Below are 22,891 nucleotides of genomic sequence, written 5' to 3'. Positions count from 1 at the left end.
ATAAAAATTCTTACAATATTCGATGATTACATTTCTTTAAAACAGGTTATAGGCTACACGTGCACCACCAAGTCAAAACAGTAGGTGAAATTAAGAGGGGAAAATAGACCAAATTATTAGGGTGAGGCACATGGGCTACTAACAGCTTACTACACAACATACACTTAGTATTGCTTTCTTAGCTACAGTATACATATCTCCCTGGCATATTACATAATTTATGCAGCAGCATACAAGACATTTTTGGACTCACCTTGTTGTGCTGTGCTCACTTGAACAGGAAGGTGGCGCGGCAGTCCTTCGTGGGCAAATTCTGTCATCGAACTTTGTCATCAAAGTCTGGCATTCTCTGGATTTACGGTGCTTTTGAGACAACTGAGAACTAGGAAAAAAACAAGGTTGATCATGATGACGTCATTGATCTTCTAGAAAGAGGCCTGAGACCCTGACTTACAATTCCGAGTTGGATGACCGTTCAAAGCCTATTTTCCCAGTCGGAGCTCATTTTCTTCCCAGAGTCCCAAGTTATCTTGAACTCACTGAAATCAGATTTCCCAGTTCTGAGTTAACAGTTGTTTTGAGCGCGGCAGAAATCATGCTGGGTTGACATCATGGCCAATGTTGAATGTTTACCATTTTAAGCTTGGAAAAGAGACCCTTAAACCCAGAATTGGGACCACACATCCACTCCACTGAATAGCAGGCTATTGATTGCTTTGCTATGCTTGCAGTTAGCCACTGATTCCTTCCAAACCACTCATTGTTGATTTTGCCATTTCCAACTTGTTGTGTAATGTTTATGTCCAATGGCCGATGAGCACCGATACATTTTATCTATAATTTCTCTTCATTATTTCTCTTCATATGACAAGGATTAAAAAGGATTTACCAGTAGATTGTTGACTTGATTCATGATGATGACTGCTAGCTAAGATTTTTAAAGTATGATGTTGACATGATCAGTCCAATCAAAGCTACTGTAGATATAACGTGATTTGACGTCATTTTATATGTGGCCAATGACCTTAAGCCTTCTTGGATGGGCACTTTAAATATAACTCTATGACAGCACCCAAGGGGCTTGAATTTTCAAGCTCTACCCTTAGATTTGGCAGTGACATAGTGTCCCCATGAGTGACAGAACACTGAGCTGATCACGGCGCAACTAGAGAACATTACCAACCCCTATGCTTCGTATTTTCCACTGGCTGCCCCACCACCACAGAAAGCACTGAGCTAGGCTGAAACACCTGCATTTTGGAGCTGCCTTATTCAAGAAAGCAAAAAAGAGACCATGTTCGTATGCAGCATTATTAACTCAATTATAATTTTTATTTGTTTACATTGTTTGCAAACTGATATGTGACACGTTTAAATGCCAAAATAACATGCAAAACAGGCAACCCCCCTTTCTTGAGTAAGGCAGTGAGCCCCACATTTCAAAACCTGCCCTGAATGGCGGGTCGCCACTACTCTAGAAAGAAAAAGAAAACAGTCAGGAAAAAGTTAACACCACTATAGTTGCAGTTACTCTTTATTTTAAACAGAAAGGCAAATGGGTGATGACATAAATGCATGTATTGTATGAGCCTTAGGGACCTAGGAGCTGGACTGGATTTGATTCTAGTTCAAACAATCTATGGTCTGACCCATTCCATCCTTACAGGATGCCAACATTGGCGGGGTTTGATTGATGCTTGATGATCTTGTTGATCCAATCCAGGTGTCTTTTGGAGAACCGGGTGTACACTCCAGGCTTCTTGGGGTTGCCACAGCCCATTCCTCCAGACACCAAGCCTACAAAGGCTTTGTTACACTCCAACGGACCACCAGAATCCCCCTGGAAAAGGTCAACAAACATTTGACCTTTCATGCACTGATAAGCTAATACGTGTCTAGGTTAACATGGATGTTAGTTGGACCTGTCACGGTTCAGACAGACGACAAGAGGACCACAATTGCGTCACACCAGAAAGTTTATTAAAACTTAAGGGAAAAGGGAAGTAGGGAGTGAGTGAAGGCTCCAGGGGTTATCCCGTCCAATGTGCTAAGTCTGTGCCCCCCCCCAGTGGCAGCGATGCGTCCGATGACGCCGGTGGTTGGTGGTCCAGAAGTCCGGGGTCGAAGAGTAGTCAGGAGTCGTAATGGCAGAAAGCAGGTCTGGTTTTCCTGGGGCAGAAGAGTATCCAAGAATCAGGCAGGTCCGGGGTCACAAAACAAGGGTGAGCCAGAAGCGCGAGCACACAGGTTCCGGGGTGTGAGCTTTGCAGACGATCTGACAAAGGAGAGCTGAAAGACGGGACTGAAAATACTGGGAGAGGTTAGTGGGTAATGCAGCGCAGCTGGCAGAGTAATTAGAGCCGAGCAGAGCAGGGACAGGTGGAGCTCGTTAGGCTGAGTAGAGAGAGAGAGATGAGCAGAGTGGAAGATAGTGGAAACACATTAAGGTGGTAACCCGGTGGAGTGAGAGGGCTCATGACAGAACCCCCCCAAGGGACGGCCCCAGAAGTCCCAAGAGCAACACCACGCCGGGCGGGAGGAGGGGAGCCGGAGGAGGGCTAGAACTCCTCCGAACGGTCCGAGCGAACGCCCTCATCCTCGGAGGAAGCCGGAGGGCCGTGGTCGGGAGATGGGACAGGTCCCGAGACAGGATCAGGCACAGGACAGGAAGCCGAGCGGGCAGGACGGTTAGGGATCCCTCTGGGGCGGCCCCTACGGATTGCAGGTTGATCAGGATGCCGTTGGTGGAAGGCGGTGATGAGAGTCCTATCCACAATCCGACTAGCTGGCACCCAGGTCCTTTCCTCAGGTCCATAGCCCTCCCAGTCAATGAGGTACTGGAGACCCCTACCCCTCCGTCTGGACCGAAGCAGGCGGCGGACGGTGTAAACCAGACCACCATCGACGAGCCGTGGAGGAGGAGGACAAGGCGCAGCAGGGACCAGCGGACTCTCATGAATGGGCTTAATCTTAGACACATGGAAAGTGGGGTGCACCCTCATGGAATTAGGCAGTTGGAGCCGGACAGCAGTTGGGCTAATCACTCTTATGATAGGGAATGGGCCAATGAACCGAGGTGCCAACTTCTGCGACTCCACCCTGAGTGGCAGGTTCCTTGACGACAACCACACCCTTTGACCAACATGGTAGGTGGGAGCAGGGATTCTCCGACGGTTGGCCCCGGTAGTGTAGCTGGCAACGGATCTGAGAAGTGTGGCTCGGGCCTGTGACCAGGTGCGGCGACATCGACGGGCAAACGCAAGTGCAGATGGGCAAGTAACCTCCCCTTCCTGACTGGCAAATAGAGGAGGCTGGTATCCATAAACACATTGGAAAGGGGACATACCGATGGCAGAGCAGGTCAGAGAATTGTGTGCGTACTCCACCCATGTCAATTGCTGCGACCAGGAGTGGGGGTTGCGTGAAGTCATGCATCGCAGTGCCTTCTCGAGCTCCTGATTTGCCCGCTCTGACTGCCCATTGGATTGGGGATGGAATCCGGAAGTCAGACTGACTGTGGCTCCCAGCAGGTGACAGAACTCCTTCCAAAAAGCGGAGGAGAATTGTGGACCACGGTCAGAAACTACATCCTTTGGCAGTCCGTGGATCCGGAAGACGTGTTCCAGGACCACCTGGGCGGTCTCCTTGGCGGTTGGGAGCTTGGGGAGGGGAATGAAGTGTGCCATCTTGCTGAATCGGTCAACTATGGTGAGAATGACGGTCTTGCCCCTTGAAGGGGGCAGCCCCGTGACAAAGTCAAGGGCGATGTGAGACCAGGGACGTCTGGGCACAGGCAGGGGCTGCAGCAATCCGGCTGGGGGCTGGCAGGACGACTTGTGTTGGTTGCAGATGGGGCAGGCTTGGACGAATTCCCGTACATCCTTTCTCAGAGCGGGCCACCAGAACCTCTGGGCGAGCAGGTTGTAAGTGCGGGTGGAGCCAGGGTGACAAGCTAGGCGGGAGTCATGTCCCCACTGAACGACCTGGGACCTTAGGTTTTCGGGGACAAAAAGGCGGTCAGCTGGGCAAGTGCTGGGACCGGGCTGGTTACGGAGAGCTTCCAGCACCTGTTCCTCAACAGCCCAGGTCAGAGCTGCTACGATGCAGGGACTTGGCAGAATCGACACAGGATCCTTGGAGGGGTTGTCATCCTTCTGGAATTGACGGGAGAGGGCGTCTGGCTTGGTGTTGCGTGATCCAGGCCGGTATGACAGAGTGAAATTAAACCTGGTGAAGAACAGGGCCCAGCGGGACTGCCTGGAGTTCAACCGTTTGGCCGTGCGGATGTACTCCAAGTTCTTATGATCGGTCCAAACGAGAAATGGAATGGTGGACCCCTCCAGCCAGTGACGCCACTCCTCCAAGGCAAGCTTCACAGCCAGCAGCTCTCGGTTCCCTATGTCGTAATTGCACTCAGAGGGGGACAACCGACGTGAGAAAAAGGCACAGGGATGGAGCTTCCTATCCTCCGCAGCCCACTGAGAAATCACAGCCCCAACTCCCACATCCGAGGCGTCCACCTCCACAATGAATTGCCGGTCCACGTCAGGCATCTGGAGGATGGGAGCGGAGGTGAACCTTACCTTGAGGGTACTGAAGGCCTTGTCGGCTGCTGGGGTCCAGGTGAAGGGTTGCTTGGTGCTGGTTAGAGCAGTGAGAGGGGCAGCAACGGTACTGTAGTTCCGGATAAACTTTCTATAGAAGTTAGCAAACCCCAGAAACTGTTGCAGCTTCTTTCTGTTCTCCGGAACTGGCCATGACGTGACTGCTGATACTTTGGCAGGATCCATTTGGATACTTCCCTCTGCCACTATGTACCCCAGGAAGGCCACTGTCTTGACGTGAAACTCACATTTCTCTGCCTTGGCGTAGAGGGAATTCTCCAGAAGACGATGAAGGACTTGCTGGACATGGCGGGTGTGTTCAGACAGGTTTCTGGAGTAGATTAAGATGTCATCCAGGTAAACGAAGACAAACTTGTTTAACATGTCCCGCAGTACATCATTCACTAGAGCCTGGAACACAGCAGGAGCATTGGTGAGGCCAAAAGGCATAACCAGATACTCGTAGTGGCCTGTTGGTGTATTGAATGCGGTCTTCCATTCATCTCCCTCCCGGATCCGCACTAGGTGGTAAGCGTTTCTGAGATCCAACTTGGTAAAAACAGTGGCTCCCTGGAGCAACTCAAAAGCAGAGGTGAGCAGAGGGAGAGGGTAACGGTTTTTCACTGTGATGTCGTTGAGTCCCCTGTAGTCGATGCAGGGGCGAAGAGATCCGTCCCTCTTCCCCACAAAGAAGAAGCCAGCACCAGCCGGAGATGAAGATGAACGGATCAATCCTGTGGACAGAGAGTCATTGATGTAGTCCTCCATGGACCTTCTTTCAGGAGCAGACAACGAATAAAGACGGCCCCTTGGAGGGGCTGTTCCAGGGAGGAGGTCGATGGCACAGTCGTACGGTCGGTGAGGGGGCAGAGATGTGGCTCTTGCTTTGTTAAACACTTCTCTGAGACCATGGTAGCATTCTGGGACATGGGAGAGGTCAGGGGCGGAGTTAGTAGGTACTGGCCGAGGGGGTAGTGCGGCAGCAAGCAGGCAGGTTCGGTGGCAGTCCTCTCCCCACTCCCTGATCACCCCGGTCACCCAGTCGAGCTGAGGGTTGTGCCGGGCGGAGCCATGGGTAACCCAGGATGAGGGGTTGGCCTGGAGAGGGGAGCAGGTGAAACTGGATAGTCTCTTGATGGTTTCCGGACAGACCCATCAAGACCGGGGCCGTGACATGAGTGACCGATCCGAGTAAGTGTCCGTCCAGTGCCCGGGCAGGAATAGGAGGTGTCAAACGGAGGTTCTCCAGTCCCAGTTGGCGTGCCAGCTTGATGTCCATTATGTTGGCTTCGGCGCCAGAATCCACCAGAGCAGCCAGGGTGTGAGTAGAGTCAGAGAGGCGGAGGTGAACTTGCAGCAAGGGTTTGCGGTCGGAGGACTGGATGGTCATTGAGCTCAACCGGACTCCCCCTATGCCCGGTGAGCTTCGGCTTTTAAAGGGCAGGTTACCACACGATGTCCATCACCTCCACAATAGAGGCAGAGGTTTGAGGTGAAGCGGCGCTGGCGCTCTGCAGGAGTGAGAGAGGCTCGCCCAATCTCCATAGGCTCAGACTGATCAAGCTGACTTGGGTGAGTGGCAGTAGCTGACAGGAGCCCAGTCGGATCTCTCCGAATGCCGGTAGTTGGTGGACCTTGGCGCCCCCTCTCACGACGACGGGTCTGTATCCTTCTGTCGATCCGGACAGTCAGTGCGATGGCTTCATCAAGAGTGGAAGGCAGTTCATGGGAGACCAACTCGTCCTTGATATAGTCAGCCAAGCTATGGAAGAACGCGTCCCACCAACGATGGTGTGTTCCAAGAACTTCGTCTTGCCAGGGTTCGGAAGTCGATGGAATGGTCTGCGACTGTACGTCTGCCTTGTCGAATACTGAACAGTTCACGAGACGCCTCTGCGGTTGGTGAATCCAGGTCAAACACCTTCAGCATCTCCTCAGCAAACAGGTCGAAGGTTGCACATGCGGGGGTTTGACGTTCGAACTCTGCTGTTCCCCAGAGTCGAGCTCGGCCCGTCAGGTGAGTGATGGCATACCCGACCCTAGCCCCCTCCGTGGCGAAGGTCCTTGGCTGCAAGGAGAACTGAAGTCGGCAGCTAGTCAGGAATGGCCGGACCTGGGTAGAATCGCCGTTGAACCGCTCGGGGTTTCCAATCTTGGGTTCCGGGGCCGCGGCTGAAATGACCGGGGCAGGTAACTCGGAGGCAGGGCTGGTGGGCAGACTGGCTGGGGTAAGGTTGGTGAGGAGTTGGATGATCCTGGCGAGTTGCTGTTGCTGCTGCTGGGACTGCTGCTGGTGCTGCTGGAACTGCTGATGCTGTTGGTGGCCGACCTGAAGCAGAGAGGTGATGTCGCCGCTCATGCGGCCTAGCTCTCTCTCAGTGTGTTCCAGGCGTAGCATGGCGGTGGGTTGCTCAGGTTCTTCGGTTTCCATGTCGGGGGAAGTGTGCGCTGAGTCCATGATGGTCAGATCGTACTGTCACGGTTCAGACAGACGACAAGAGGACCACAATTGCGTCACACCAGAAAGTTTATTAAAACTTAAGGGAAAAGGGAAGTAGGGAGTGAGTGAAGGCTCCAGGGGTTATCCCGTCCAATGTGCTGGGTCTGTGCCCCCCCCCCAGTGGCAGCGATGCGTCCGATGACGCCGGTGGTTGGTGGTCCAGAAGTCCGGGGTCGAAGAGTAGTCAGGAGTCGTAATGGCAGAAAGCAGGTCTGGTTTTCCTGGGGCAGAAGAGTATCCAAGAATCAGGCAGGTCCGGGGTCACAAAACAAGGGTGAGCCAGAAGCGCGAGCACACAGGTTCCGGGTGTGAGCTTTGCAGACGATCTGACAAAGGAGAGCTGAAAGACGGGACTTAAAATACTGGGAGAGGTTAGTGGGTAATGCAGCGCAGCTGGCAGAGTAATTAGAGCCGAGCAGAGCAGGGACAGGTGGAGCTCGTTAGGCTGAGTAGAGAGAGAGAGATGAGCAGAGTGGAAGATAGTGGAAACACATTAAGGTGGTAACCCGGTGGAGTGAGAGGGCTCATGACAGGACCAAGTAACTAGAGCTCATGGTATGTGACTGGTTCAAAGGGTAATGCAAAAAAATACCCACACAGTATGTTGCAACAAAATGGTAATCAATGTAGTTAGATCTATCAGTTCCCCCACAAACTGTACCTTGCAAGCATCTGCCTGTCTTTTGTTGTTGCTAGCACAGAGCATGTCCTGGGTGATCACAGGGTTTCTGTTGTAGAAGCAATCACAGAGCTTCCTGTCCAGTATGTCCACCTCTGCCCCCTGCAGTGTGTCTGATGGCATGCTACCTGTAGCACTTACCACCCCCCATCCTGTCACATGGCAATGTGTGCCAGCCTGGAGGTCTTTGCCAGACTTTGAAACCTCTTTCACTTTCACTGTCTTGCTGTTTGTCTTGACTTTCGTCTTCAGCTGTAAGAACAAAAAGCCCCCTATTGTTAAGCATCAGGTAATTAGCTTGTGATGATGACATGCAGACTTGGTGTATCTTGCGCTGCATGATGCAAGCGTCCTCATGGCATCTTCAATAAACAAATACATCTGGGACAACAACCAACTATATCATTATTGATTCCATTTTACCTACTAATGAGGCACAGCGCCCCAGAGTGCATGCTTTTGCTGTGATTAATTCACCTTGATTAACATGATGTCATCTGCCTTGGTTCTGTCACTGTAGGTGCCAGGCACATAGTACTCCTCAATGGCTACCCGCTGTGTGTTTTTGTTTTTGCTGCTTGTCAGAGAGTGAGCTCCAAGGAGGGCTGTCACGGATTTCTTAGACTCACCAAAGACACTGCAATTCAAGAACACGGTTTTCTTGTTCACATTACATAATTTCCTCTGAACGGCCATTTCCAAATACTTTAACCACATGCAAATTAGGTAAAAGCAAAAAAGCACTTATTTTCAAAGTATGGTGTATGTACATATCTGTATGTCCTTATCTATGGTTTTAAATGTCTGTTTGTACATAATGTTTTCATGTTTATATGTTCACATGCCGGGGACTGCAGATGTAAATTAGCGGTCAGCTAAATCTGCTGCAACGCATTACTTCTCATACTCTGAGACGAGTTTTGTTGTACATTGTCCCTGCCAAATAAACGTTATAAAAATATATATATATATGGTGTCCTTGCCTGAACTCAGTAATTGAGATATTAACATGGTGTTAAATCCAAGTAATCAGCCAATTAACCTACCCCTTACAGTGAGCTGCCGTCAGAACCCACTGGTCTCGGATCAGAGTGCCCCCACAGATGTGATTGTTATCAACCTGAAGGGACACCATCCATGGCCTGGAGTGAGGCTTGACCTCATGTCCCCCCACGATTGTAACCTCAGAGCAAGCTGAGAGAAGAAGACATCAACATCACGTATCACAATAGATACAGCACAGCGCTTTAGAGTAGCACAACGTGACACAGCCAGGCACAGGTTGAAAGATGGACATAGAAGATAACTACCCTTACCTGCTAATTTCCAAACAGAGGCAATCAAGAGGGTGGTTTGCAGCAGTGGTCCCCCAAAATGCATGATTCTGCTGAATCTCTCCATCTCAACTGTGGTCAGGTAGAGCAGCCCACTGAGTCCATGGAAGGCACCTTTTATGAGTGTTCAGTAGGAGGGGTAAGGGGGCTGAGATGAGATATGGCTCTGCTTTTGCTGTGGGGTTTCTCTTGTGGTGTTTACAAACACATCTGCTGTTCACAACACCTGCAGACAATGCCTTGGTTTTGACACCTTTGCTGTTTCCCCTCTCTGACTTTTACACTGCTTGCAAAATGTGTGAACTTGAGCTGGAGAAATGTGTCATGTGTTTTAGCATTATATAATTAAGAACATAGTAAACATAGTAGTAATAGTGTACAAGATAAGTGGATAAAGGTTTGATTTATGGAGGAACTTCTGAGACAACTTCTGAGATAAGTTCAAGACCTGCTCAAATGAGTGCTACCCCACCGGGCACAGACGTCAGTTCAACGTCTAGTTTTGATTTACATTTGGTTGAGTTATCAACTAACGTGAATTCTACGTGAAATCAACAAAAAATGTCACCCTGTCATTAGATTTAGGTTAGAAGTTGGGTGAAAAAAGTCAAATTCCTTTACGTCAATTCCTTTTTTCAAATCCAATCAGTTTTCCACGTTGATTGAACATCATCACATTGCATAAGCGCTGCTTAGTCAGTCACTGCAGAGCACGCTTCCTGTCAACACTGTTCACTCACACCTTTTTTTGTCTTCACCCCTTGAGATCACACCCTTGAGATAGATTTTTTCCCATAATGTGACAATGCAGACAGTATGAGTTTGAAGATTTGATTTACTCTCTGAGATGTTTTTCTACACAAATCTCTAATGTGTTGAATGATGTTAAATATATTGTCTTGCTTTATACATTGTCATTCTTGAAATGGCAGCGCTGTGTAAGTTTAAAGACACAACTGTGCCAACTTTTACACTGGCAAATGAGCCACTTTTAAAAGCTTTTGACACTGACAATCAAACTTTAGACCAATGACTGAGTTATTACCTTTCTATCAGTTCAGAGACAGGGGTCCTCTGATTAATGCAATTTTTGACATGCTGAGGGGGATCTCAAACCACTCAAACTCAGCGGTTGTCTGCTGGGAATTAATGGGTTTTATGCAGAAAATCATGGCCATGTCACAGACTAACCCCAGGCTACAACCCCCAGTTTCCTTTCAAAAGTGTTACCTCTCAAGTCTATTATTGAGAGCTTAAACAAAAAGCTGAGCACCATGTTTTCTCTAGATAGAAAATGTCAGAATCACAGAAGTCAATCCCATTGAACAGATAGTTCAGATTCTCTTATTTTTCTCCAAATAGGCACAGACATTCAAATCACACCAAGTTAAAAGTGTTGAAGTGTGTTGAACTGCTGAAAAGTTGCATCAGGAAAAAAAAACTCTGTCACCCACTTGCCCTCTATGACAGAGTTTGGTAGGCTGCTACCTTTACGTACCATGACATGTTGTTTTCTTGCTGTGCAACAGTAGATCACCTTTCATCTTATTTCAGAACGATTTGAAGGAGAGTTTACCTGAGATAAGTGTCTTGCTTAATATATTATTCATTAGTCTCTGTTTAAGGCCTACCTCATATCTGTAGATTATACACATATTTAATCTTTATACTGTCTGTGGTGAGTTTTTCATCTTCAAGCAATTTTAATGTTGTTTTCCCATTAGTTCCATCAAAGACAAACAAACAGACCAATAACTATCAATAACTTAACTTCATATAACACCATGGCCAGAATGTTCTTTATGCTGTGTCAGAGATGTACAACACACCTCCCAATCCGCTTCCTTGGGCACTCAAAGTTGACATCTACATTGACGGGGACAAGGCAAAGCAACTACAATTCAGAATGTCTTCGTTCTACTTTAACCACAGATGCTCCAGGTGTATAATCAATGGTTGGTGATGAAACAACACTAGAGGGAGTGTACTGCAGACAACCTTTTGTCACGATACTCTAAAGCAGAACCCAGAAGCAGACCAGGACAAGGTGAGTAGAACGAAGGTGAGTATTTATTTACAGACTCAAATGTGGAAGCAGAATAATCCAGGAGACGGAGCGGCCAGCGGATGTGAGTTGGTGGGAGTGAATAGGCAGATCCAATGGTGTCACAGAAGCCACCGACGACCAGGCAGGCGTGGGGTGAATGTTCCGGGAGAATGACTGTAGACAGAGTAAACAGAGGTGAGTACACGGCAAACAAAAAGTACAGAACAACAAAACTAACTCTAGTAAACTTGAGGCTGATACACTGACACAACATACTGTTCATGGCTAACGATCCGGCAGGGAATGGATGTCAGGTCAGAGCTTATGAAGTGGAGAGGTGATGATCAGGACCAGGTGTGCAGATAGCTGATGAGATGCAGGTAATCGAGAGATCTCCCGCCTAGCCTCGTCGCCCAGCAACCAGACAGGGTGCGTTCAGGAACCTCAGGAAACAGGCAACAGACTCAGGAAGCGGGATTCATGACAGTACCCCCCCTCCGACGAACGCCACCGGGCGGACTACCCGGAGCGCCAGGATGGAGGCGGTAGAAGTCACGAAGGAGGTCAGCATCAAGGATCTGACGCCGAAGAATCCAACTCCTCTCCTCAGGACCATACCCCTCCCAGCCCACGAGATACTGGAAACCCCGACGTCTGGAATCCATGATGCGGCGCACCGTGTAGACAGGACCACCTCCGATCATCCGAGGAGGAGGAGGCGGAGGGGGCAGCAGAGGACTGAGGAGAACAGGCTTGAGGCAGGAGACATGAAAGGTGGGATGGACTCTGAGCATTCTAGGCAACTTGAGTCGAACCACAACAGGATTAAATCACTCTCTCCACCACAAACGGACCAATGAACTTCGGTGACAGTTTCTTCGACTCAGTCCGCAGAGGAAGATCCCGTGTAGCCAACCAGACCTTATCTCCGATGGCATAAGCGGGGGCTGGAATACGGCGACGATTCGCCTGGAGCTGATACCGGTCAGAAACTCTAAGGAGGGCCTTTCTGGCCCGATGCCAGGTCCGGTGGCAACGACGAATGTGGGCCTGGACAGAGGGAACCGAGAGATCCTTCTCCTGAGAAGGAAACAAGGGAGGTTGGTAGCCGTACAGGCACTGGAAGGGAGACATCCCAGTGGCAGATGTAGGGAGAGTATTGTGGGCATACTCGACCCATGGCAACTGAGAGACCCAAGAGGTGGGGTTGGAGGAGACAAGGCAGCGCTTCTGGTTGGCTCTCTCCGCCTGACCATTAGATTGGGGGTGAAATCCAGATGTGAGACTGACTGTAGCTCCAATGGCCAAACAGAAGGATTTCCAGACAGTAGAGGTAAACTGAGGACCACGGTCAGAAACTATGTCACTGGGCAACCCGTGGACCCTGAAAACCTCCCTAACCAGGATCTCGGACGTCTCAGAGGCAGAGGGAAGCTTGGAGATGGGCACAAAGTGGGCGAACTTGCTGAATCTGTCCACAATAGTCAGAATGACCGTGTTCCCCTCAGAAGAGGGCAACCCAGTGACAAAGTCCAGGGCCAGATGCGACCATGGTCGCCGAGGAATAGGTAGGGGGTGAAGAAGTCCAGAGCTGGGCCGATTTACACTTTTATTCTGCGCACAAACTGGACAGGCAGCAACAAACCTCCGGGTATCTTCTCCCATGGCAGGCCACCAAAATCGTCTGTGTAGTAATGCCATCGTCCGAGCCACGCCAGGGTGACAAGCCATCTTGCTGGCGTGGGACCATTGGAGGACAGCAGAACGGACAGACTCTGGCACAAACAACCGACCGGGTGGACAGTTACCGGGACCGGCTGCGTTCGAAGGGCCGCCATAACCTCCTCCTCAATCCTCCACGTAACTGCTCCCACGACAAAGTTCCGGGGAAGAATCGTCTCAGTCTTGGCCCCACTCTCCTCCATCTTGGAGAACATCCGGGACAAGGCGTCCGCCTTGCCGTTCTTAGACCCAGATCTGAACGTCAGGGAAAAATTAAAGCGTCCAAAAAACAAAGCCCACCTGGCCTGATGGGAGTTGAGACGTCTAGCCGATTGCAGGTAATCAAGATTATTGTGGTCAGTCCAGACAATAAACGGTTGCTCCGCCCCCTCCAACCAGTGGCGCCACTCCTCCAAGGCAAGTTTCACTGCGAGAAGCTCCCGATTACCCACATCGTAGTTCCTCTCCGCAGACGAAAGACGACGAGAGTAGAAGGCGCAGGGATGGAATTTACCGTCAGTGGAGCGTCGCTGGGACAGGATGGCGCCAACCCCCACATCAGACGCATCCACTTCAACGACAAACTGACGGGCAGTGTCAGGTTGAGAGAGAATCGGGGTGTTGGTGAATCGACTCTTCAAATCCAGAAATGCTCGGTCTGCCTCAGGACTCCAACAGAAGGTTCTGGTACTAGAAGTCAGGGAAGTTAATGGAGCGGCCACACGGCTGTCTCGTACCGGGCTGGGATAAATCCAGAACCACCCTAACCTTCTCTTGGTCCATCTTAATCTCTCCCCTGGAGATGATGTACCCGAGGAAGGATGTAGTGTGGGCGTGAAATTCACACTTCTCTGCCTTCACAAACAGGCGGTTCTCCAACAATCGCTGCAGAACCTGCTTGACATGCTGGACGTGGCTGGAAAGCTCCTTAGAGAAGATAAGAATGTCATCCAGGTACACGAACACAAAAAGACTGATCATATCTCTCAGGACGTCATTCACCATACTCTGGAACACTGCTGGAGCATTGGTCAGTCCAAACGGCATCACCTGATACTCGAAATGACCCATCGGTGTATTGAAACCAGTCAACCACTCGTCCCCCTCTCTGATCCGGACCAGATGATACACATTGCGTAGATCCAGCTTAGTGAACACAGTAGCACCCTGTAAGGAGTCGAAAGCAGAGCTCATCAAGGGCAGGGGATACTTGTTCTTGACCGTAATATCATTCAAACCCCGATAATTAATACAAGGTCAAAGAGAGCCACCCTTCTTACTCACAAAAAAGAATCCTGCCCCCAGGGGTGATGACGAGGGACGAATGAGACCAGCAGCTAGAGACTCCTTTATGTAGGTCTCCAAAGCTTCACGTTCAGGTCGAGAGATACTGTATAACCATCCTTTGGGATAGGCAGCTCCAGGGAACAGGTTAATGGCACAATCATATGGTCAGTGGGGAGGAAGTGACAGAGCCTTCTGCTTACTGAACACTTCACCCAAATTGTGATATGTTTCAGGAACCAGGGACAAATCTGGGGGGGTAGAATCAATGACCTGACTGGGAACAGAATGGGAACAGGCAGTCTTAAGGCAGTTAGCATGACATTCAATGCTCCAACTAGTTACCTTGCCAGTCACCCAATCGAACGTGGGATTGTGTTCTCTCAGCCAGGGGTATCCAAGAACCAGAGGAACATGGGGAGAAGGCAGAATGAAGAAGGAGATAACCTCTGAATGATTCCCTGACAACAGCATCTTAACAGGTTCAGTCCTCATAGTGATACGTGCCAGACCACTGCTGTTCAGAGTGGTAGCTTCAATGGCTTCCGGTAATCACTCCTTGGAAAGCCCCAGCTGTTCCACCAAGTCGGCATCAATAAAGCTGCCATCGGCACCTGAATCGATAAAAGTGTTAATCGCTAAACTCTGATTCTTGTTCATGAGGGTTGCAGGAAAACGGGGTCTGACAGAGCTATTGAGAGGTTGAAACTGGCTCGCTAAAAGTCCTCCCAAACTTAGCGAGCCGGGCAGTTTAACGGGCTCTGGGGACAAGCGGAGATGTAATGTCCCGAGCTACCACAGTAGAGGTAGCTGTTGGTCTCACATCTACGTTGGCGCTCCTCCTTGGTTAACCCGTGTCGCCCCACTTGCATGGTTTCAGGATCTGGAGGCAGGACCTCTCCACTACTCCCGTGTGGTGAATAATGATCGACTCGTTCTGGTCCACTTCCTGACCCGAATGGTAACCGAATAGCTGATTGATTGGACGGGCCCCATTGCTTCTCCCTCCTTCTCTCTCGGACTCTGTTATCCACCCGAATAGATAATGCTACCAAACTGTCCAGGTCACTAGGCTCCGGATAGGAGATCAGCTCATCCTGGAGTTGCTCCGACAACCCCTGATAAAAAAACGCTTGTAGTGACTCCTCATTCCACCCACTCTCCACAGCCAAGGTCCTGAATTCGATAACAAAGTCTGCCACACTGCGAGCTCCTTGGCGAAGAGAGAACAAACGCTTAGCTGCGTCCTTACCTCGGACTGGATGGTCAAAAAGCTTCCTCATCTCTGCCGTGAACTCCTGGTATGACGCCATGCAGGTGTCCTGTCGTTCCCATACGGCTGAAGCCCACTCCAGAGCTTTTCCACGCAGCAGTTCAATAGCAAAAGCTATCCTAGCCTTGTCTGTGACGTAAGAGTGGGGCTGCAGATCAAACACTAATCCACACTGCATAAGAAATGAAAGGGATCTTCCCAAATCCCCTTCGTACTTATCTGGCGTCGGAACCTTGGGCTCACGGAAGGAAACAGCTCCAGAAGCGGCAGGTGAGAGGGGTGAAGCAGGTGGTGGATGATCCGCCGGCAAACTGAGCTGAGCCTGGATACTCGTCAGACTAGCAGAAAAGTTCCGAACCGAAAACGCTATCTCCTGTAGCGCCGTGCTGTGTTGTCCCAACATCTTCTCCTGATGGGTAATGGCATGGCGAACGGAGTCCAGGTCCGCTGGGTTCATCCTTAGCCGGATCGTTCTGTCACGATACTCTAAAGCAGAACCCAGAAGCAGACCAGGACAAGGTGAGTAGAACGAAGGTGAGAATTTATTTACAGACTCAAATGTGGAAGCAGAATAATCCAGGAGACGGAGCGGGCAGCGGAGGTGAGTTGGTGGGAGTGAATAGGCAGATCCAATGGTGTCACAGAATCCACCGACAACCAGGCAGGCGTGGGGTGAATGTTCCGGGAGAATGACTGTAGACAGAGTAAACAGAGGTGAGTACACGGCAAGCAAAAAGTACAGAACAACAAAACTAACTCTAGTAAACTTGAGGCTGATACGCTGACACAACATACTGTTCATGGCTAACGATCCGGCAGGGAATGGATGTCAGGTCAGAGCTTATGAAGTGGAGAGGTGATGATCAGGACCAGGTGTGCAGATAGCTGATGAGATGCAGGTGCGGGTAATCGAGAGATCTCCCGCCTAGCCTCGTCGCCCGGCAACCAGACAGGGTGCGTTCAGGAATCTCAGGAAACAGACTCCAAGACAGAAAACAGGCAAGTCAGGCAAAAACAGACTCAGGAAGCGGGATTCATGACACCTTTATAAAAGATGAAGATAGCCGACTGCAACTCCTCATTAATTATTGAAGGGACAAATGTTAAAGTTGCTGTTAGACACAAAAACATGTCAGATGACCTGGGACCAAGAGCACAACCATATGACAATGCGAATTCATATCACCAGTTCAGAGTGTGAGTTTTACTGTTCAACCCCCTTCCCCACTTCTGAGTTGAAGATGATAGACAAAAATAAACTAAGAGTGTACAATACACTACCCAATACATTCACATTATCTTTCTCTTACTGTTTTTCCTATTGATAATGACAGCACAGGGCATTACACCTCATAAGAAACTGTACACAAATAACACAGATGAGGCTACTGTATGTATTCTTCCCACACATTTTCCCCAAGGCAAGAACGCAAAGGAAAACGGTCCAACGTCTGTAAGGTGGAAGACAAGAGACACGTTTAAAAGCCCATCAAACACAGCTCCTACTCTGACCAACCCTGTTACCATGGCCATCCATTAGCCTTGAGGTAACCAAAAATAGAATAGTCTGAATTAATTGACCATGAATTGATACCTGTGCAGTATCACCTTAACCTTCATTTAGACTTTTTCTTCACTACTGCCAAATACTGTACTTAATTTCTAACTAAATATAACAAATTGGAAAAAGGGAAAAATTAAAAAAGGAAAAGCTAGCTACCTCTAGGGTATAACTAATATTATAGTTTGGATGTGAAATACCTCACACACACAATGTAGTTGAAAACAGCAGGGAAAGCACTCTATTCAACTCTAACAAAGTTGTTATATTGCTTTTTCACTTCCAAGTCTCTCACTGAAATAATTATAAAAACATGGTGGTGTCCAGCTGTCATCTGTCAGCTGAATATGTGTTTTCAAAGCAAGCTGGTACAATTGAAGCAAAGTGACGTATTTTAAGGTGCAATTCCTCAAGAGTATGTGACAGAGGTTGCTAGGTGACAGTGACAGAGGCCATTCTCAAGGAGGAGACAGTAAACGATAACAGGCAGCCCTTCAAGTGAAGCACTCACACCTAGACAATGCCTTTCAAACCCGTCTGTTGGGATTGCAGTGTGTGTGCGTGTATGTGTGTGTGTGTGTGTGTGTGTGTGTGTGTGTGTGTGTGTGTGTGTGTGTGTGTGTGTGTGTGTGTGTGTGTGTGTGTGTGTGATGGTGTGTGTGTGTGTGTGAGAAAGAGAGAGATGGGAGTCTTGATAAAGCCTTTGAACATGTGTTTCTACCATTGAGGAACAGGATCTCTCTCTGGGACTATATTTAAGCTTTTCATTAAGAGGTGAATATGCTGTAGCTTCACACTATGCTGCTCAAAGGCTTCACCAGCGAAGCACAGTTCTCTGTTGAAAACAATTGCTTTCTTCTCCTTTCATCTCTTACTTTTCATCACTGCTCAAAGTACCACAGAGAGGACAAACCACCAATACAAAAATAACAGACTAATCTTTATATAGCAATGACTCAGTTAACATGACATGTCTTAAGGAAGATTAAAACATGTCCTTAGATGGTATGGTTGTTGTCAGCATCTGATGTCTTCCCTTTTCAAGACTGTATGACATTATCAGATTTCAAAATCCTTTTAAAACCATGTGTGTAACCTTGCTCACCCCAACTACCAGAGACTCTCACTATAGTAGATAAATAAATAAATATTCTCACAGATCATTCTACATGCACACTAATGCCTGTACGGAGAGACTTGCTGAATAGCTTCAATTTGTCTCTTCAGCAAAAGTAGTCAACGGATGATTGCCACCTTCTGGTGTCTTGCCCAAACAGCAGCGAGCTTTAACTTGATACAGTATCTTTGAGAGTTGACATTTAGATCATGCACAAGATTGAGCGTCGACCTCCCAGCTACATGCTTGTATGAGGATCCCGATCTCAGAAATTCACCACTTTAAAGGCTGTAAAGTGATCAGATACATGAATAGGATTTCTCCTGACTCTAACTGTGACAATATTAACCTTTAGTATATCTGAATATTGACTTTTCATTCATATATGCCAATTAGCAGACGTTTTTATCCAAAGCGACTTACAGTCATGCTTGCATACATAACAGTAGGACTTGGAGCACTTGGAAATATGTACAGTGCTCACGCTTGCTTATCAGGTGGCATATACTCAGGAACATTTCAAAACCAGAGACAGAGAGTAGAGAACAGAGTCGAGAGAGAAGAGAGGTCCGAATTTATGGGAATAACACAAGCAGTGAATGTGAATTATGTGTGAGAGGAAATCCTTGATTGCCAACTGAGTGAGGTGATGTACCATGGTGGTGTAAGATTGTGACAGGTTGTATCTAATATAGGAGGTGGTACCATGTACATACAGCACAGTGCAGGTATTCAGGTGCGGCAGTCGATGTTGGGGATAATTCCACAAATTCAATTTTAATTCAATTCCCTCTCCTTGTAAATTCAATTTAATTCAATTCAAATTCCAGGTCAGTCTTTGAATTCAGAGATAATTTAATTACTCTGTTTCAGTTCCATTGTTAGGTAAATTCCAAGAATGTAATCCCATTTCAATATTATCCCCAATAATTCCACAAATTCCTATTTGAATTCAATTCCCTCAGGCTTTTAGGCTGATCATGTCACTATTCAGACAACTTAGCTATACTGGAGATATAGAAATACAAGTTGAAATAATTTTAAATAAATCATGCAGTTAAATATTGATACTACGTGCATTAATTCCATTAGCTGGAAATGTACAAATATTGAATTCCAATTCAATTCAATTCCAAAGATTAAATGTTTTTACAATTCCAATTCATTTCCAATCCAAACAGTCCAAACAGTCTAATTCCAACTCAATTCCAATTCCATGACTTGGAGATTGTTGAAATCGAATTGAATTAAACATAAATTCTCCACTTCATGAGTGAATTCAATACTTTAACTGGAATTTCAAATTAACACTGACAGCAGCTGGCAGCATTAGTGTTAATTATACAGTGTCAAGGTGTAAAACAGGTGAGGATGATCAAGACAACGATAATATTATTCTCTCACTGCACAATCAATCAATTATAAAGGCCTTTTACATCAACAGTTGTCAGAAAGTGATTTACAGTGGATGACGGAGATTGTACAAAAATACATTTATAAATAGAATTAGATAGAAGAGGGAAAAATATTTGTAGCCTAGTGGAAAATCTGACTGGAAAGCATGGCTCTCTCACACAACTGTGGATAATGTGGCAGTGGAATTGAAACCACACATTTAATGTTATTATATATTGAAGTTTTGCAGATGATATAGAGCTCTCCATAAATAATGGAAGAGTAATACCAATCATGGGTCTATGATTAATGCATGAGCTCAAATGGTTTAGGACTCCCTTGTCGTTCCATTAAAGGTTTACTGTAGTGGGGAGCAGAGGAGAAGCTATTTGATTTTGATAGATCCTCGCTCATGCACAGTAAATAAACTGCCTGAAATCAGCAATGCGGACCGTAAGTGCACATGCGTGAAAGGCACATTGTCCAATCCGCGCGAAGACGCTTGAATAAGACGCGTCCCAGGCAGATAATTGCCAGTCATGTTACAGTATATTACAGGGTCCCTTAATTTTGTCTTGATAATATAACCGGTCACACCATATGATTTTACGCACGACTTTACGCATGATACATTGTATTTATAAAAAAAACGAATCATTGTAAGTTTAGTTTTTTCTATCAAAACTTGATAATGGATACATGTATGAAAACACTTTTACTTTTATGTCAGTTGTCATCTGGGATCGGGTTTCGACCATTTCGAAGTGGATTTTACATCTAGCAGGTTGTTGTGTGTTGGCAAGAGGCAACAAGAACACTGAGGGAGACCGCCGAGGCTGCAGCTGGTGCGTCTCAACAGTTCGGATACCCATAACATCCTAGGCAACTGGCAGAGCATGGAATGGATTTTCTTAATCGCAGCAGTGCTGGGCTGAGGTCGGAGATGCAGGGGAAACTTATCGAGGAAGGTTCCGGATTCTATCCTGTTTCTGCGTTGAACTTCTCTTTCATGCTTAATGAAACGAACCAGTCCTTTGATTTCGTGGGGGATGGATCCGCCGTCCTGAGAATAATAATCTCTGTGATTTACTCTGTGGTCTGTGCCTTGGGGTTGATAGGAAACATCCTTGTCTTATACCTCATGAAGTCTAAACAAGCATGGAAAAAATCGTCTATTAACCTTTTCGTGACGAGTTTAGCAGTGACTGATTTACAGTTTGTATTAACTCTTCCCTTTTGGGCAATAGAGAACGCTTTGGACTTCACTTGGCTTTTTGGAAAAGCCATGTGCAAGATAGTGTCTTACGTGACAGCGATGAATATGTACGCAAGTGTGTTTTTCCTGACTGCTATGAGTGTGGCACGGTACTGGTCTGTTGCATCTGCCCTCAATAGCAGGCGGCGCCGTCCGCGCTGCTGCTCCGCGCGCTTTATGAGCATTGCCATATGGGTTGCTGCTATATTCGCAGCTTTGCCCCATGCGGTGTTTTCCACAACTGCGACTGTCTCCAACGAGGAACTGTGTCTTGTTAAATTTCCAGACACTGTCGACGCACAATTCTGGCTTGGACTTTACCATAGCCAAAAGGTACTGATCGGGTTTCTAATCCCGCTGGGGATAATCTCCGTCTGCTACCTGCTGCTGCTGCGCTTCATCACATCCAAGAACGTGAACACCTCCACCGCAAAAAGACGCTCCAAAGTGACTAAATCTGTGACTATAGTGGTTCTGTCATTTTTCCTCTGTTGGTTGCCCAACCAGGCACTAACGGCGTGGGGAATTCTTATAAAACACAACGTTGTGCATTTTAGTTGGGAATATTACACCACGCAGGCATATGTATTCCCAGTATCTGTCTGTTTGGCGCACTCCAACAGCTGTTTAAACCCCATATTGTATTGTCTAATGAGAAGAGAGTTCAGAAAGGCTTTGAAAAAACTTTTTGGGCAAATAATGTCTCCATCGGTGACCAACATGAGACCGTTTACGGCAATGACCAAGCCGGAGCAGGACGAGCACGGGCATGCGTTGGTTCCGTTAGCCCTCTGTCCGGCAGAGCCAGCCTTGGTTTTCTATCCACCTGGTGTTGTCATTTACAATGGGAGAAACGATATGCTCCCGAACAGTACTTAGCCTGTCCAAATACATTTGCCAAGCTGTCTATTGTACCAAGTCGATTTCAAATTAATGCATTATTTGAATGAATGTATTATTGTGTTGATCGATGTATTTATTCAATGTATATTTATAGATGTATTAATTAATTTCTATCACCACTATTTTGTCAATTTTAATCATCAATGAGAAGTGGTATGCTCCGGACTGATTGAAGCAAAGACTTGTCTAGCCATTATCAGAAATGTGTTGTAGATGCCTTTTTCACTGCCACTAAACCGTGTTACAACTGAATAAAGGTATTTCCCTGTTCGAAATGTATTTAGACGCAAATCATTCATGTGTAAAACCAGCCAGTCTGTAAATGGTAGCTTTAATGTACATGTGACACATCAAAATAAAGACCAGGATAATCTTAACATTCACCTCCCTGGTAGATTACAACACTGATGTGGTAAATAAATCCTACACATGCTCATTAGTTTTACATCCCTAATGACTTGCATTGCCTTTTTAGAATTACTGTGCTAGATCTAACCTGTAGGGAATGTATTCAGTGGGGGCAAAATCTACTTCAGTTGTGCAAAGACATTATAAATCAGTAATTGAAATGGGAATGAAGTGGCCTATTATAACCTCTCCTCTCACATTTATTTGGATTACCTGTCCTTTAACATCTTTCAGAGTTACATTTAGAGGTGTAGTACAGAGATCATCAATATAATAGGAGCAAACACCAGCAGTGACATGTCCTTTATTCTGAGCTAATTGCTTCTAGGAAAGATGGCCATGTCAGAGGTGTGCAGTGGTGATCTGTAGAGTTGCTTATGAAAGGTGGGGGGTTGACAGACACCTACTCACTCTCCCTGAAAGTGAAACAACGGAAAGAGCACTGCAAAGGGCACATCATTGACAATAACCCTCTGTGCATTACACATGACATACGGCACCTCTGTGCATGCATACCACATGACATTCTGCACAATACATCCCACTGGGCGCAGATATCAGTTCAATGTCTAGTTTTGATTTACATTTAGTTGAGTTGTCAACTAATGTGAATTCAACATGAAATCAACAAAACATTTCACCATGTCATTGGATTTAGGTAAAAAGTTGGGTGAAAAAAATGAAATTCCCTTACGTTGATTACTTTTCCCAAATTGATTCAACGTCATCACAACTAATTTTTTTGGTTGAAATGATCTGGAAACAATGTTGATTCGACCAGTTTTTGCCCAGTGGGATGCTTCTGTGCA

At 47.2% G+C, this 22,891-nt stretch overlaps 2 protein-coding genes across 2 annotated transcripts; one reads left to right on the top strand and one right to left on the bottom strand.

Annotated features, from left to right (window-relative positions):
* Positions 1-1,516: 1,516 nt before the first annotated feature.
* On the bottom strand, positions 1,517-9,260 carry gzma (granzyme A). Its single transcript, XM_041899416.1, has 5 exons — positions 9,100-9,260; positions 8,830-8,977; positions 8,261-8,420; positions 7,766-8,035; positions 1,517-1,840 (listed from the first exon to the last, which is right to left on the bottom strand). The coding sequence occupies exons 1-5, from the start codon at positions 9,182-9,184 to the stop codon at positions 1,661-1,663; spliced, it is 843 nt and encodes a 280-aa protein (XP_041755350.1). The 5' UTR covers positions 9,185-9,260; the 3' UTR covers positions 1,517-1,660.
* A 10,814-nt stretch (positions 9,261-20,074) lies between these two features.
* LOC121583225 (relaxin-3 receptor 1-like) lies at positions 20,075-22,710 on the top strand. The gene has a single exon (XM_041899415.2). It carries the CDS (start codon positions 20,418-20,420, stop codon positions 21,648-21,650), a length of 1,233 nt encoding a protein of 410 aa, XP_041755349.2. The 5' UTR covers positions 20,075-20,417; the 3' UTR covers positions 21,651-22,710.
* Positions 22,711-22,891: the final 181 nt, after the last annotated feature.

The sequence above is a fragment of the Coregonus clupeaformis genome, chromosome 15 (genome assembly GCF_020615455.1).
Source record: "Coregonus clupeaformis isolate EN_2021a chromosome 15, ASM2061545v1, whole genome shotgun sequence".
In the NCBI taxonomy this organism is placed as follows: Eukaryota; Metazoa; Chordata; class Actinopteri; order Salmoniformes; family Salmonidae; genus Coregonus; species Coregonus clupeaformis.
This window is presented reverse-complemented; position numbering and strand designations above follow the sequence as displayed.

Coding starts and splice junctions, on each gene's coding strand:
- LOC121583225 (XM_041899415.2), top strand. CDS start 20,418: ATGGATTTTCTTAATCGCAGCAGTGCTGGGCTGAGGTCGGAGATGCAG.
- gzma (XM_041899416.1), bottom strand. CDS start 9,184: ATGGAGAGATTCAGCAGAATCATGCATTTTGGGGGACCACTGCTGCAA. Junction 8,421..8,829: donor ACGGCAGCTCACTGTAAGGG/GTAGGTTAATTG, acceptor CTTGAATTGCAG/TGTCTTTGGTGAGTCTAAGA. Junction 8,036..8,260: donor ATGACATCATGTTAATCAAG/GTGAATTAATCA, acceptor TTGTTCTTACAG/CTGAAGACGAAAGTCAAGAC.